Below are 18,436 nucleotides of genomic sequence, written 5' to 3'. Positions count from 1 at the left end.
GTTCAAAGCAGAGACGGACCCAGAAGCTTTTCCTAATAGGAACCCTGAATGGGGCAAATAACAAACTGTATAAAAAATGAGCTCTACTATGTTTAACGTAATCGTTGTACACTCTCCTGTTATAACAGACGTCCTAATCATATTCCAGAAGCGTGGTCTTTCAACAACTAAATTATGTTGTCCTGACTGTAAAATATTCCCTAACGGATCGATGGGGTTGACACATGGTGCTGTCTATATCTTAGACCTCCAGTGTCCCCCCTTTTACTGATCCCATATGCTGTTCTTGGTTGCAACCCAACTGCACTGACAACCCTTTCGCTATCCATGGTCCCGATCTCAAATGCGCTCTGTTGTGCTAATCATAGAAGATATCCATGGTTCTGACCTCAGAGGCGCTCCGTGGTGCTAATCCCGGGAGCTATCCACGGTCCTGATCTCAAATGCGCTCGGGGAGATAATCCTGGAGCTATCCACGGTCCTGATCTCAAATGCGCTCTGTGGTGCTAATCATAGAAGATATCCATTGTTCTGAACTCCAAATATAATCGATGGTGCTATCCATGGGACTGACTTCAATTGCGCTCGGGGTGATAATCCCAGGAGCTGTCCATGGTCCTGATCTCAAAGGCGCTCGGTGGTGCTAATCATAGAAGATAGCCATGGTTCTGACATCAGATGCTCTCCTTGGTGCTACTCATAGAAGATATCCATTGTTCTGAACTCAAATATACTCAGTGGTGCTATCCATGGTTGTAACCTCAGCGCCCTTGCGCTGTTCATGGTTCTAACCACAGCTGCACACCTTACTTCTGATCCCATGCGCTGTCCTTGATTCTGACCACAGTTGCGCTCCCTCCTATTGATCCCTGCGCTGTATATGATTCTGATCCCAGCACAACCTCTCCTACTGATCCCTGCACTGTGTATGATTCTGATCCCAGCACACTCTCTACTACTGATCCCTGAACTGTGTATGATTCTGATCCCAGCACACTCCTACTGATCCCTGCACTGTGTATGATTCTGATCCCAGCAGACTCTCTCCTACTGATCCCTACACTCTGAATGATTCTGATCCCAGCACACTCTCTCCTACTGATCCATGCGCTGTGTATGAATCTGATCCCAGCACACCCTCTCCTACTGATCCCTGTGCTGTTTATGATTCTGATCCCAGCACACTCTCTCCTACTGATCCCTGCACTGTGTATGATTGTTATCCCAGCACAGTCTCTACTACTGATCCCTGCACTGTGTATGATTCTGATCCCAGCACACTCTCTACTACTGATCCCTGCACTGTGTATGATTCTGATCCAAACACACTCTCTCCTACTGATCCCTGCACTGAGTATGATTCTGATCCCAGCACAGTCTCTACGACTGATCCCTGCACTGTGTATGATTCTGATCCCAGCACACTCTCTCCTACTGATCCCTGCACTGTGTATGATTCTGATCCCAGCATAATCTCTACTACTGATCCCTGCACTGTGTATGATTCTGATCCCAGCACAGTCTCTACTACTGATCCCTGCACTGTGTATGATTCTGATTCCAGCACAGTCTCTCCTACTGATCCCTGCACTGTGTATGATTCTGATCCCAGCACACTCTCTACTACTGATCCCTGTACTGTGTATGATTCTGAGCAAAGATTAATAAAAGTTTATCAGAGCGCCAAACAAATTGTAGGCTGGGTGCAGGAAGTAGAATTTAATACAATGTAATACAAGTTCGATAAAATCTGAAAAGTGCTAGTACACAATTTGATACAATTCTAATAAGTGCTGCAACACTGGAATTAATAACAGCAACAAATCATGGATCCATGTTACAATATTGATAAAACTATAAAAACATAATTCTGAAAACTCAGGTAACAGATTGTAAAAAAGCCTGGTGAACTTGAGGCCTATTGAAGCTTACGAAATAAATTAGGGAGATGCTAGGTGACGGACTCAAATAAAGCAAAGAATGTAAGAAAGCAATTTATGTAAATGTATAATTTTGATGTGATTAAATGTAAAAATTGATGGGTGGTGAGGTGGGGGAAATGCTAAAAAATCATATAGCAGGAAGGAAATAAGTCCCGGATCACAGCATAGGTTTTACTTATGTGTTTATACAAATTTGATAGTGTAGAAAAATGCTCCTACACTGATATGGAGCGTGACAAAAAATACCTTAATATAGTGTTTGCAATTAAAGACAACGTGTTGGTACTGTAGTGGATAAAAAAACTCCACAGTGATAAAAAATTGTGAGTGTTGTGAAAAATGCAGGGGTGATACTGAAGTTCACAAAAACATTGCACAAAAGGTGATCAGAAAATAAACAAACAATAATGTGAAATATAGTGAACACACTAGTAAATATTTAAAGCAGTTAAAACACACTGGATTAGCAACAATACGTTGGAGGATGCAAAGATGATCTCCGGTACCAGAGACCACTGTGCTGACAACCTCAAATTGATTGAAAAAAGGTTACAAAATGCGTGAAAAAATGTCCATTAATGGTTTGAGAATAACAGATAGTAATGCAGATGTACTTGGAATAAGGACAAACTCCGGTAGGGCCCGATAAAAAAAGAGAAAGTCTCCCTAACAATCTTTCATAAATGAAAATCCCAATTCTAACAATAAAGCAATAGTCCTCTGTAGAATTTTGCAAAGTGAAAGGGTCCCAATGCTTTATCCAAGGCAGGTGTCCCTTACCTGTCAGGGAAATAAAAATATATATAGTGCAGAGGGTTTCTATAAAATTTAACACAATTAGAATGCTCCTTACCAGTAACCAACCAACGCGTTTCGGTCCTCACTGACCTTTATCAAGACTGGTTTTTGATGTGGAGTAAGGCTATTATATACCTTACTAAGTGTCAGGTAAATTAGCACCTGTGCAATTACACCGGAAGTAAAATTGAATCATTCCGGGTGAGAGCAAAATCATTTAAACTTTTTTATAGAATAAAACGTTATATTCTTCCTAAAAGATATTTTTATTCTTAGATTATTGTATAATTACAGGGGTGTCTATCTATGTTATGATATCTCTAAAGATCACTATGATTTCTTATAGTAATTGTTTCAGGGGGCTTGGGCCAAAGTTAGTTTATTATTGGCTAAGCCGGAGGTGTGCTCAGAACTTTCAATCTGATTGGATGATGATGGTGTGGTGGAATTTGTTATTGTTAAACTTCATATATTTGAAGCCTTCATATATTTGATCCCTGCACTGTGTATGATTCTGATCCCAGCACACTCTCTCCTACTGATCCCTGCACTGTGTATGATTCTGATCCCAGCACACTCTCTCCTACTGATCCCTGCACTGTGTATGATTCTGATCCCAGCACACTCTCTCCTACTGATCCCTGCACTGTGTATGATTTTGATCCCAGCACACCCTCTAATACTGATCCCTGTGCTGTGTACGATTTTGATCCCAACACACTCTCTCCTACTGATCCCTGCACTGTGTATGATTCTGATCCCAGCACACTCTCTCCTACTGATCCCTGCACTGTGTATGATTCTGATCCCAGCATAATCTCTACTACTGATCCCTGCACTGTGTATGATTCTGATCCCAGCACAGTCTCTACTACTGATCCCTGCACTGTGTATGATTCTGATCCCAGCACACTCTCTCCTACTGATCCCTGCACTGTGTATGATTCTGATCCCAGCACACTCTCTCCTACTGATCCCTGCACTGTGTATGATTTTGATCCCAGCACACCCTCTAATACTGATCCCTGTGCTGTGTACGATTTTGATCCCAACACACTCTCTCCTACTGATCCCTGCACTGTGTATGATTCTGATCCCAGCACTCTCTCTCCTACTGATCCCTGTGCTGTGTATGATTCTGATCCCAGCACACTCTCTTCTACGGATCCCTGTACTGTGTATGATTCTGATCCCAGCACACTCTCTTCTACTGATCCCTGTACTGTGTATGATTGTGATCCCAGCACACTCTCTACTACTGATCCCTGCACTGTGTATAATTCTGATCCCAGCACACTCTCTCCTACTGATCCCTGCGCTGTGTATGAATCTGATCCCAGCACACCCTCTAATACTGATCCCTGTGCTGTGTATGTGTGATATTCACAATCACTTTAAATGTTGAATACAAATTTATGACAAAAATAAAGGTTTTGTTGCTCTTTTCTTATAATAAGCAAGAAGAAATCACTTGTTCAACTTGTTATATAAGGTGAGGCTTTAGTTTAGTAATTGGTTTAATATATATGAAATTATATCTTGAAATAACACATAAGGAAATGTGGATAGGCACTGATATAAGAATGATATAACAAGGAGAACCACAGAGAAAATGAGAGTGATAAATGGTTTAAATCACTCAAATGGCAGTTCAATAATATCCAGGGTAAAGTTGTTACTTTTATGTATAAGCAAGGTTTTCACGCACTCACACAAGCACTCAATAAAATATGTACAGTCCAAACACACTCTCATATATCCCAAATACGTATCAAAAGTACTTTTCCAGATGACAGGTTAATATACAAAAAAGGCAATCGTATATAGGATTGATACAAACATAACAAGGTAAGTATTTGTGCGTGGAGAGCGGTACTTAGCTTGTAACCAGGGAGGTTGAGGCAGCGTGGGTATGAGAGAGCTAAAAAGAGCTGACAGGCAGGCAGATTGAGCTCCGGTAACCGCTCAGTGTGAGCGCGACTTCGGCGTCTGTAGTATGAAGTTCCGGTAAGCGTAGTAATCTGGCAGGCTTGTTCCGGTAGGGAGTAAAGGTAGCAACAGAATATGCAGCGCATATAGTAAGGAATGAGCTTAAAGACCTGAAAGACTTAGTAAAGTCTAAGAGCAAAGTAATTTCACAGGAGACAAAGTGAACTGTGAAGGAACAACTTCAATTTTCAGGCCCAGAATGAGGCTAGAATATGTCCTTAAATAGGAAGGAAGTACTTGGGATGTGCAAATTTAAAGGTATATCACATGTCCCCCCCCTCAGGGAATCACCCCTGGGGATTCCAGATGCGGTTTGAGGGGGTATTTCCTATGGAAAGCCCTGACCAACTGGGGTGAATGAACAGATGAATGAATGAGCCAGGAGTTATCTTCTGGGCCGTAACCTTTCCATTTAATGAGATATTCCAATTTATGTCTATTTATCCTAGAGTCAAGTATGGATTCTACCTCAAATTCCTCCTGGTTATCCACCATTACAGGAGGTGGGGGTGAGTCAGAAGTGTGAACTTTGACAGGATATGGTTTCAACAAAGAGATATGAAAAGATGGATGAATTTTATAATCTGTAGGCAATTTAAGTTTTACCACATTGGAATTGATTACTTGTTCGATTGGGAAAGGACCCAAAAACTGATTAGCAAGTTTTTTGCTGGGAACATGAAGTTTGAGATTCCTAGTTGAAAGGAGTACTAAGTCCCCAATCTTGTAATCAGGGCCTTGTCCATGAGTTAGATCATAATATCTTTTTTGATAGTTTTTTGCTTCCTTCAGATGTAACTTCAGGACATTTAGTCTTTCTTGGAGATTGGATGTAAATTCTGTAGCTACAGGGGAATTTACTGCTTTACTAGAAAGAGATATAGTGTTAGGGTGAAAACCATATGTCGCATGAAAGGGGGAGGTTTTGATAGAGGCGCTTAAAGAATTGTTATATGTGAATTCAGCCATGGGGAGATAAACTGACCAGTCATCTTGAAGATGTGATATATAACAATGTAAGAATTGCTCTATGGTCTGATTCAGTCTCTCTGTTAGTCCATTTGTCTGTGGATGGAAAGCAGTCGTATATCGATGGTCAATCTTTAACAGTTTACATAGAGATCTCCAGAAAGAGGATGTAAACTGGGTTCCCCTGTCTGTAACTATGTTGGTCGGTAGTCCATGTAATCTAACTACTTGGTCAAGAAAAACTCTAGCAGTTGTTATAGCTGTGGGTAATCCCTTGAGAGGGATGAAATGTGCTAGTCTGGTTAAATGATCCACTATTACCATGATCGTGTTATTTTGTTGTGAAAGAGGTAATTCAACAATGAAATCCATTGCTATGGTACTCCATGGTTTATCCGGAATAGGCAGAGGTGTAAGTAAACCAATCAGTATTTTGTGAACTAATTTGTTTCGGGCACAATTCTCACACCCGGATACATATTCATAGATGTATTTATTCATGCCTGGCCACCAGAAATTACGTCTGGTGAGGTCAATGGTTTTTTGGATTCCCGGATGTCCAGAAATGATATCATCATGGGTATGTGAGAGGACTGATGATCTGATACTCTCGGGTACATATAATTGATTGTTATGGTAGTATAGGCCGGTTTGAGGGTCTTTGGAACAATACTGGTGAGGTATTGTATCTTCTTTTAAGGCATTATGTACTTCTTGTTCTATAGGTGTGAGGACACCAATGAACCTTTCAGGTGAGATAGTATAATTAGGTGGATCATGGGGTGAAGTTTCTGATATTCTAGATAGAGCATCAGCTTTCGTATTTTGAGTTCCTGGTTTGTAGGTGATGATGAAGTTAAAGCGGTCTAAGAATAAAGACCATCTTGCTTGTCTGGCTGTCAAAGTTTTGTTCTTCTTCAAGTATTCAAGGTTCTTATGGTCAGTAAATATTATGAAGGGAAGTTTTGATCCTTCTAAGAGGTGTCTCCATTGTTCTAGAGCACTCTTTATAGCCAGAAGTTCCTTATCACCCACACTATAGTTAACTTCAGCACTAGTTAATGTTCTGGAGAAAAAAGCGATTGGGTGAATTTCACCATCATCACCTTGCTTTTGAGAAAGTACTGCTCCTATGCCAGTGTTTGAGGCATCAACTTCGAGTTGGAATTGAGCTTCAAAATTGGGGAGCGAAAGTATTGGAGCAGTAGTGAATAGTTCTTTAAGAGTATCAAAGGTTTCTTGTGCTTTGTCAGACCACTTGAATTTTTGATTAACACTGGTTAATTGGGTTAGTGGTCTGACTATTGAAGAAAATTTTTTAATAAACTTTCGGTAAAAATTGGCGAAACCAATGAAGCGTTGTAGTGATTTTACAGTGGTGGGAATAGGCCAATCAATAATAGCAGAAATCTTTTCAGGATCCATTTGTATTTTATTATGAGTGAGTATATAACCTAAGAATTTTATCTTAGAAACATGGAATACGCATTTTTCTAACTTGGCGTATAATTTGTGTTCCTTAAGACGAGTAAGTACCCATCTTACGTGCTTTTCGTGTTCAGAGGGAGTTTTGGAATATATCAAGATGTCATCCAAGTATATGATAACACAAATGTCCATGAGATCATGGAATATTTCATTAATAAAATGCTGAAATGTTGCGGGAGCATTGCTCAGACCAAACGGCATCACATTATATTGGAAAAGCCCGTAGCGGGTTCTAAAGGCAGTTTTCCATTCATGACCTTCTTTCATACGTATGAGGTTATAAGCCCCCTTAAGGTCAAGTTTGGAATAGATAGTTGCTTCATTCAATCGCTCTAATAATTCAGGTATAAGTGGTAGAGGGTATCTGTTTTTAATTGTTATTTCATTTAAAGCTGTATAATCAATGATAGGTCTTATAGTACCGTCTTTATTACGTACTAGAAACATTCCAGCTGATGCTGGTGATGTTGAATGTGATATAAAACCCTTTCGGAGGTTGTCGTCGAGATAAGAGCGTAAATAGGTTAACTCTTCTTGTGATAATGGGTATATTTTACCGTGAGGTATTTGAGACCCTGGTATTATATCAATAGGGCAGTCAAACTCCCTATGAGGAGGGAGATTTTCTGCTTCTTTTAAGTCAAACACCTCTGCCAGATCCTGATAAATTTCTGGTAGTTCTTTTTCTATGGTAGAGATTAGCTGAAAAGGATAACATGTATTTAAACAGTATGGTGATTCTAAAGTTAGCTGTGTGCTTGACCAGTCAATGCTGGGATTATGTTTGTTTAGCCAAGAAAATCCTAGAATAAGAGTATGCATATGGATAGTGATTAAATCAAAGGACAGATATTCAGTATGGCCTTTATCAGTAGTCACTAAAAGTGGTATTGTTTGATGTGTAATGGGACCATTTTGTATGTGTGTGCCGTCAATGAGTTTAACAGATACTGGTTGTGCCTTGCAAACAATAGGGATTTTATTTAATTTAACAAAAGATATATCAATGTAATTTCCGGCTGCCCCAGAATCGATCAACGCTTTAGATCGTATGTTTTTCTGATCCCACTGTAAAGAAAGATCAACAGTCAGTTGAGGGTTTTGAGCAAGGAGTAAAATATTATGTTTTATAAGCATCTTACCCTTTTTTTGTCTTAGAAGATTTGGGCAGTTTGAGACGGAATGTTCCTTTTGCCCACAATATAAACAAAGGTTTTCAGATTTACGTCTGGCCTTTTCTTCGGGTGTAAGGGGTCCCCTTATAGCTCCAATTTCCATTGGAGTTTGATTAGATGTACCCTTTTCCTGGGTTGGAGTGTAATGATATGAACGTCGCTGTGTTACATCAAAAGAAGCCCTTTCAGCCTTCCTTTCACGTAGTCTACGATCCAGAGTTGTGCTCAATTTTATGAGACCGTTTAAAGATTCAGGCATCTCCAAGCGGGACAACTCATCTTTTAAAGATTCAGAAAGTCCCAATCTGAATTGGTTCTTTAAACTTATTTCATTCCACTTAGAATAATCAATCCACATTTGGAACTCAGTGATGTATTCTTCTACGTTCCTTTTCCTTGTTTCAAAGATCTTAGTTTTGTTTCTGCAGTAATCTGAGTGTGAGAGTCCTCATATAAGGATGTCATTGCTAGAAAAAATTCTTCCAAAGAATCAAGTATTGGATGGTTATTCTCAAAAAATCTATTAGCCCATGAGCGGGGCTCCCCCTGGAGGAAAGAGATAGTGGTGCATACTTTGATTCTTTCAGAATGATAAGTTTTAGGCCTAAGTGAGAAAAGTAAATTACAAGCATTTTTAAAATCTCTATATTCACTTTGTTTACCAGTGAAGGTTTATGGGTAATTAATATGTGGTTCAGGTGTTTCTAAACTTTTCACAGGTAAACATTCTTTTACTAGTGTTTTAAGTGCCTTGTTTTCTGTTTGTAATTCAGTTAAAGCCCTTGATAAGTATTCCAATTTTTGATTGATATTAGTGATTTCATTCTTTATTTCACTGGGATCCATATTTATATTTAGTGGTATGTCCTATATTTTATTGGCCTGAAAATTCTGTGATATTCACAATCACTTTAAATGTTGAATACAAATTTATGACAAAAATAAAGGTTTTGTTGCTCTTTTCTTATAATAAGCAAGAAGAAATCACTTGTTCAACTTGTTATATAAGGTGAGGCTTTAGTTTAGTAATTGATTTAATATATATGAAATTATATCTTGAAATAACACATAAGGAAATGTGGATAGGCACTGATATAAGAATGATATAAAAAGGAGAACCACAGAGAAAATGAGAGTGATAAATGGTTTAAATCACTCAAATGGCAGTTCAATAATATCCAGGGTAAAGTTGTTGCTTTTATGTATAAGCATGGTTTTCACGCACTCACACAAGCACTCAATAAAATATGTACAGTCCAAACACACTCTCATATATCCCAAATACGTATCAAAAGTACTTTTCCAGATGACAGGTTAATATACAAAAAAGGCAATCGTATATAGGATTGATACAAACATAACAAGGTAAGTATTTGTGCGTGGAGAGCGGTACTTAGCTTGTAACCAGGGAGGTTGAGGCAGCGTGGGTATGAGAGAGCTAAAAGGAGCTGACAGGCAGGCAGATTGAGCTCCGGTAACCGCTCAGTGTGAGCACGACTTCGGCGTCTGTAGTATGAAGTTCCGGTAAGCGTAGTAATCTGGCAGGCTGGTTCCGGTAGTGAGTAAAGGTAGCAACAGAATATGGAGCGCATATAGTAAGGAATGAGCTTAAAGACCTGAAAGACTTAGTAAAGTCTAAGAGCAAAGTTATTTCACAGGAGACAAAGTGAACTGTGAAGGAACAACTTCAATTTTCAGTCCCAGAATGAGGCTAGAATGTGTCCTTAAATAGGAAGGAAGTACTTGGGATGTGCAAATTTAAAGGTATATCACAGTATGATTCTGATCCCAGCACACTCTCTCCTACTGATCCCTGAACTGTTTATGATTCTGATCCCAGCACACTCTCCAACTGATGCCTGCACTGTGTATGATTCTGATCCCAGCACACTCTCTACTTCTGATCTGTGTGCTGTGTATGATTCTGATCCCAGCACTCTCTCTACGTCTGATCCCTGTGCTGTCTATGATTCTGATCCCAGCACACTCTCTACTTCTGATCTGTGTGCTGTGTATGATTCTGATCCCAGCACTCTCTCTACGTCTGATCCCTGTGCTGTCTATGATTCTGATCCCAGCACACTCTCTCCTACTGATCCCTGCGCTGTCTATGATTCTGATCCCAGCAAACTCTCTCCTACTGATCCCTGCGCTGTCTATGATTCTGATCCCTGCATTGTGTATGATTCTGATCCCAGGACACTCTATTTTACTGATACCTGCGCTGTGTATGATTCTGATCCAAGCACAGTCTCTCCTACTGATCCCTGCGCTGTATATGATTCTTATCCCAGCACACTCTCTCCTACTGATCCCTGCACTGTGTATGAGCCTGATCCCAGCACACGCTCTCCTACTGATCACTGCACTGTGTATGATTCTGATCCCAGCACACTCTCTACTACTGATCCCTGTGCTGTGCATGATTCTAATCCCAGGACAATCTCCTCTACTGATCCCTGCACTGTGTATGATTCTGATCCCAGCACACTCTCTACTACTGATCCCTGCACTGTGTATAATTCTGATCCCAGCACACTCTCTCCTACTGATCCCTGAACTGTGAACTGTTTATGATTCTGATCCCAGCACACTCTCTCCTACTGATCCCTGTGCTGTGTATGATTCTGATCCCAGCACACTCTCTCCTACTGATCCCTGCACTGTGTATGATTCTGATCCTAGCACACTCTCTACTACTGATCCCTGTGCTGTGTATGATTCTGATCCCAGGACAATCTCTTCTACTGATCCCTGTACTGTGTATGATTCTGATCCCAGCACACTATCTTCTTCTGATCCCTGTACTGTGTATGATTCTGATCCCAGCACACTCTCTCCTACTGATCCCTGCACTGTGTATAATTCTGATCCCAGCACACTCTCTCCTACTGATCCCTGCGCTGTCTATGATTCTGATCCCTGCACTCTCTCTACGTCTGATCCCTGTGCTGTCTATGATTCTGATCCCAGCACACTCTCTCCTACTGATCCCTGTGCTGTCTATGATTCGGATCCCAGCACTCTCTCTACATCTGATCCCTGTGCTGTCTATGATTCTGATACCAGCACACTCTCTCCTACTGATCCCTGCGCTGTTTATGATTCTGATCCCAGCACTCTCTCTACCTCTGATCCCTGCACTGTGTATGATTCTGATCCCAGGACACTCTGTTTTACTGATACCTGCGCTGTCTACGATTCTGATCCCAGCAATCTCTCTACGTCTGATCCCTGTGCTGTCTATGATTCTGATCCCAGCACACTCTCTCCTACTGACCCCTGCGCTACGTATGATTCTGATCCCAGCACAGTCTCTCCTACTAATCCCTGCGCTGTATATGATTCTTATCCCAGCACACTCTCTCCAACTGATGCCTGCACTGTGTATGATTCTGATCCCAGCACACTCTCTACTTCTGATCTGTGTGCTGTGTATGATTCTGATCCCAGCACTCTCTCTACGTCTGATCCCTGTGCTGTCTATGATTCTGATCCCAGCACACTCTCTCCTACTGATCCCTGCGCTGTCTATGATTCTGATCCCAGCAAACTCTCTCCTACTGATCCCTGCGCTGTCTATGATTCTGATCCCAGCACTCTCTCTACGTCTGATCCCTGCATTGTGTATGATTCTGATCCCAGGACAATCTATTTTACTGATACCTGCGCTGTGTATGATTCTGATCCCAGCACAGTCTCTCCTACTGATCCCTGCACTGTATATGATTCTTATCCCAGCACACTCTCTCCTACTGATCCCTGTGCTGTGTATGATTCTGATCCCAGGACAATCTCGTCTACTGATCCCGGCACTGTGTATGATTCTGATCCCAGCACACTCTCTCCTACTGATCCCTGCACTGTGTATAATTCTGATCCCAGCACACTCTCTCCTACTGATCCCTGAACTGTGAACTGTTTATGATTCTGATCCCAGCACACTCTCTCCTACTGATCCCTGTGCTGTGTATGATTCTGATCCCAGCACACTCTCTCCTACTGATCCCTGCACTGTGTATGATTCTGATCCCAGCACACTCTCTACTACTGATCCCTGTGCTGTGTATGATTCTGATCCCAGGACAATCTCTTCTACTGATCCCTGTACTGTGTATGATTCTGATCCCAGCACACTATCTTCTTCTGATCCCTGTACTGTGTATGATTCTGATCCCAGCACACTCTCTACTACTGATCCCTGCACTGTGTATAATTCTGATCCCAGCACACTCTCTCCTACTGATCCCTGAACTGTGAACTGTTTATGATTCTGATCCCAGCACACTCTCTCCTACTGATCCCTGCGCTGTGTATGATTCTGATCCCAGCACACCCTTCTCCTACTGATCCCTGCACTGTGTATGATTCTGATCCCAGAACACTCTCTCCTACTGATCCCTGCACTGTGTATGATTCTGATCCCAGCACACTCTCTGCTATTGATCCCTGCACTGTGTATGATTCTGATCCCAGCACACTCTCTCCTACTGATCCCTGTGCTGTCTATGATTCGGATCCCAGCACTCTCTCTACATCTGATCCCTGTGCTGTCTATGATTCTGATACCAGCACACTCTCTCCTACTGATCCCTGCACTGTTTATGATTCTGATCCCAGCACTCTCTCTACCTCTGATCCCTGCACTGTGTATGATTCTGATCCCAGCACACTCTCTCCTACTGATCCCTGCGCTGTGTATTATTCTGATCCCAGCACACCCTTCTCCTACTGATCCCTGCACTGTGTATGATTCTGATCCCAGCACACTCTCTCCTACTGATCCCTGCACTGTGTATGATTCTGATCCCAGCACACTCTCTGCTATTGATCCCTGCACTGTGTATGATTCTGATCCCAGCACACTCTCTCCTACTGATCCCTGCGCTGTCTATGATTCTGATCCCTGCACTCTCTCTACGTCTGATCCCTGTGCTGTCTATGATTCTGATCCCAGCACACTCTCTCCTACTGATCCCTGTGCTGTCTATGATTCGGATCCCAGCACTCTCTCTACATCTGATCCCTGTGCTGTCTATGATTCTGATACCAGCACACTCTCTCCTACTGATCCCTGCGCTGTTTATGATTCTGATCCCAGCACTCTCTCTACCTCTGATCCCTGCACTGTGTATGATTCTGATCCCAGGACACTCTCTTTTACTGATACCTGCGCTGTCTATGATTCTGATCCCAGCAATCTCTCTACGTCTGATCCCTGTGCTGGCTATGATTCTGATCCCAGCACACTCTCTCCTACTGACCCCTGCGCTGTATATGATTCTTATCCCAGCACACTCTCTCCAACTGATGCCTGCACTGTGTATGATTCTGATCCCAGCACACTCTCTACTTCTGATCTGTGTGCTGTGTATGATTCTGATCCCAGCACTCTCTCTACGTCTGATCCCTGTGCTGTCTATGATTCTGATCCCAGCACACTCTCTACTTCTGATCTGTGTGCTGTGTATGATTCTGATCCCAGCACTCTCTCTACGTCTGATCCCTGTGCTGTCTATGATTCTGATCCCAGCACACTCTCTCCTACTGATCCCTGCGCTGTCTATGATTCTGATCCCAGCAAACTCTCTCCTACTGATCCCTGCGCTGTCTATGATTCTGATCCCAGCACTCTCTCTACGTCTGATCCCTGCATTGTGTATGATTCTGATCCCAGGACACTCTATTTTACTGATACCTGCGCTGTGTATGATTCTGATCCAAGCACAGTCTCTCCTACTGATCCCTGCGCTGTATATGATTCTTATCCCAGCACACTCTCTCCTACTGATCCCTGCACTGTGTATGAGCCTGATCCCAGCACACGCTCTCCTACTGATCACTGCACTGTGTATGATTCTGATCCCAGCACACTCTCTCCTACTGATCCCTGTGCTGTGTATGATTCTGATCCCAGCACACTCTCTCCTACTGATCCCTGCACTGTGTATGATTCTGATCCCAGCACACTCTCTACTACTGATCCCTGTGCTGTGTATGATTCTGATCCCAGGACAATCTCTTCTACTGATCCCTGTACTGTGTATGATTCTGATCCCAGCACACTATCTTCTTCTGATCCCTGTACTGTGTATGATTCTGATCCCAGCACACTCTCTACTACTGATCCCTGCACTGTGTATAATTCTGATCCCAGCACACTCTCTCCTACTGATCCCTGAACTGTGAACTGTTTATGATTCTGATCCCAGCACACTCTCTCCTACTGATCCCTGCGCTGTGTATGATTCTGATCCCAGCACACCCTTCTCCTACTGATCCCTGCACTGTGTATGATTCTGATCCCAGAACACTCTCTCCTACTGATCCCTGCACTGTGTATGATTCTGATCCCAGCACACTCTCTGCTATTGATCCCTGCACTGTGTATGATTCTGATCCCAGCACACTCTCTCCTACTGATCCCTGTGCTGTCTATGATTCGGATCCCAGCACTCTCTCTACATCTGATCCCTGTGCTGTCTATGATTCTGATACCAGCACACTCTCTCCTACTGATCCCTGCACTGTTTATGATTCTGATCCCAGCACTCTCTCTACCTCTGATCCCTGCACTGTGTATGATTCTGATCCCAGCACACTCTCTCCTACTGATCCCTGCGCTGTGTATTATTCTGATCCCAGCACACCCTTCTCCTACTGATCCCTGCACTGTGTATGATTCTGATCCCAGCACACTCTCTCCTACTGATCCCTGCACTGTGTATGATTCTGATCCCAGCACACTCTCTGCTATTGATCCCTGCACTGTGTATGATTCTGATCCCAGCACACTCTCTCCTACTGATCCCTGCGCTGTCTATGATTCTGATCCCTGCACTCTCTCTACGTCTGATCCCTGTGCTGTCTATGATTCTGATCCCAGCACACTCTCTCCTACTGATCCCTGTGCTGTCTATGATTCTGATCCCAGCACTCTCTCTACATCTGATCCCTGTGCTGTCTATGATTCTGATACCAGCACACTCTCTCCTACTGATCCCTGCGCTGTTTATGATTCTGATCCCAGCACTCTCTCTACCTCTGATCCCTGCACTGTGTATGATTCTGATCCCAGGACACTCTCTTTTACTGATACCTGCGCTGTCTATGATTCTGATCCCAGCAATCTCTCTACGTCTGATCCCTGTGCTGGCTATGATTCTGATCCCAGCACACTCTCTCCTACTGACCCCTGCGCTGTATATGATTCTTATCCCAGCACACTCTCTCCAACTGATGCCTGCACTGTGTATGATTCTGATCCCAGCACACTCTCTACTTCTGATCTGTGTGCTGTGTATGATTCTGATCCCAGCACTCTCTCTACGTCTGATCCCTGTGCTGTCTATGATTCTGATCCCAGCACACTCTCTACTTCTGATCTGTGTGCTGTGTATGATTCTGATCCCAGCACTCTCTCTACGTCTGATCCCTGTGCTGTCTATGATTCTGATCCCAGCACACTCTCTCCTACTGATCCCTGCGCTGTCTATGATTCTGATCCCAGCAAACTCTCTCCTACTGATCCCTGCGCTGTCTATGATTCTGATCCCAGCACTCTCTCTACGTCTGATCCCTGCATTGTGTATGATTCTGATCCCAGGACACTCTATTTTACTGATACCTGCGCTGTGTATGATTCTGATCCAAGCACAGTCTCTCCTACTGATCCCTGCGCTGTATATGATTCTTATCCCAGCACACTCTCTCCTACTGATCCCTGCACTGTGTATGAGCCTGATCCCAGCACACGCTCTCCTACTGATCACTGCACTGTGTATGATTCTGATCCCAGCACACTCTCTACTACTGATCCCTGTGCTGTGTATGATTCTGATCCCAGGACAATCTCCTCTACTGATCCCTGCACTGTGTATGATTCTGATCCCAGCACACTCTCTACTACTGATCCCTGCACTGTATATAATTCTGATCCCAGCACACTCTCTCCTACTGATCCCTGAACTGTGAACTGTTTATGATTCTGAGCCCAGCACACTCTCTCCTACTGATCCCTGTGCTGTGTATGATTCTGATCCCAGCACACTCTCTCCTACTGATCCCTGCACTGTGTATGATTCTGATCCCAGCACACTCTCTACTACTGATCCCTGTGCTGTGTATGATTCTGATCCCAGGACAATCTCTTCTACTGATCCCTGTACTGTGTATGATTCTGATCCCAGCACACTATCTTCTTCTGATCCCTGTACTGTGTATGATTCTGATCCCAGCACACTCTCTACTACTGATCCCTGCACTGTGTATAATTCTGATCCCAGCACACTCTCTCCTACTGATCCCTGAACTGTGAACTGTTTATGATTCTGATCCCAGCACACTCTCTCCTACTGATCCCTGCGCTGTGTATGATTCTGATCCCAGCACACCCTTCTCCTACTGATCCCTGCACTGTGTATGATTCTGATCCCAGCACACTCTCTCCTACTGATCCCTACACTGTGTATGATTCTGATCCCAGCACACTCTCTGCTATTGATCCCTGCACTGTGTTTGATTCTGATCCCAGCACACTCTCTCCTACTGATCCCTGTGCTGTCTATGATTCGGATCCCAGCACTCTCTCTACATCTGATCCCTGTGCTGTCTATGATTCTGATACCAGCACACTCTCTCCTACTGATCCCTGCGCTGTTTATGATTCTGATCCCAGCACTCTCTTTACCTCTGATCCCTGCACTGTGTATGATTCTGATCCCAGGACACTCTCTTTTACTGATACCTGCGCTGTCTATGATTCTGATCCCAGCAATCTCTCTACGTCTGATCCCTGTGCTGTCTATGATTCTGATCCCAGCACACTCTCTCCTACTGACCCCTGCGCTGTCTATGATTCTGATCCCAGCACTCTCTCTACGTCTGATCCCTGCATTGTGTATGATTCTGATCCCAGGACACTCTCTTTTACTGATACCTGCGCTACGTATGATTCTGATCCCAGCACAGTCTCTCCTACTAATCCCTGTGCTGTATATGATTCTTATCCCAGCACACTCTCTCCTACTGATCCCTGCACTGTGTATGATTCTGATCCCAGCACAATCTCTCTTACTGATCCCTGCACTGTGTATGAGCCTGATCCCAGCACACTCTCTCCTACTGATCCCTGCACTGTGTATGATTCTGATCCAAGCACAATCTCTCCTACTGATCCCTGCACTGTGTATGAGCCTGATCCCAGCACACTCTCTCCTACTGATCCCGGCACTGTGTATGATTCTGATCCCAGCACAGTCTCTCCTACTGATCCCTGCGCTGTATATGATTCTTATCCCAGCACACTCTCTCCTACTGATCCCTGCACTGTGTATGATTCTGATCCCAGGACAATCTCTCCTACTGATCCCTGCACTGTGTATGAGCCTGATCCCAGCACACTCTCTACTACTGATCCCTGTGCTGTGTATGATTCTGATCCCAGCACACTCTCTACTACTGATCCCTGCACTGTGTATGATTCTGATCCCAGCACACTCTCTACTACTGATCACTGCACTGTGTATGATTCTGATCCCAGGACAATCTCTTCTACTGATCCCTGTACTGTGTATGATTCTGATCCCAGCACACTCTCTACTACTGATCCCTGCACTGTGTTTAATTCTGATCCCAGCACACTCTCTCCTACTGATCCCTGAACTGTTTATGATTCTGATCCCAGCACACTCTCTCCTACTGATCCCTGCGCTGTGTATGATTCTGATCCCTGCACAATCTTCTCCTACTGATTCTGAAACACAAATTGAACAATGGCACTACTCGGGCTTTTCCTTATCAAAAAAGTTTAAATTTAGGGATTAATAAGTAGGTATTCCCAATGTGTAAAGGAAATGGTGCTCATGCATAAATATAATGATACTGACATATAAGGGAATGGTTAAAAGGAGAATAACCATATTCCAAAAGTATGCATATAAAGCACTCTGGGCCCTGACTAAAGGGTAGAAATCCACAAACAGGATAAATAAAATATAACTTTTATTAATAAATTTAAAAAAACAAACATAGGCCTCGCTTCCATTGAGTCGTAATTCAGTTTGCGTGCACTCG

The 18,436-nt window shown here is 43.1% G+C and overlaps 1 protein-coding gene across 1 annotated transcript; it reads left to right on the top strand.

Annotated features, from left to right (window-relative positions):
- Positions 1–551: 551 nt before the first annotated feature.
- LOC128636320 (extracellular matrix protein A-like) lies at positions 552–18,024 on the top strand. The gene is made up of 7 exons (XM_053689350.1): positions 552–590; positions 993–1,635; positions 10,203–10,878; positions 11,240–12,181; positions 13,176–14,213; positions 15,105–16,238; positions 16,848–18,024. Exons 1-7 carry the CDS (start codon positions 552–554, stop codon positions 18,022–18,024), a joined length of 5,649 nt encoding a protein of 1,882 aa, XP_053545325.1.
- Positions 18,025–18,436: the final 412 nt, after the last annotated feature.

This window comes from Bombina bombina, chromosome 7 (assembly GCF_027579735.1).
Source record: "Bombina bombina isolate aBomBom1 chromosome 7, aBomBom1.pri, whole genome shotgun sequence".
Lineage (NCBI taxonomy): Eukaryota > Metazoa > Chordata > Amphibia > Anura > Bombinatoridae > Bombina > Bombina bombina.
This window is presented reverse-complemented; position numbering and strand designations above follow the sequence as displayed.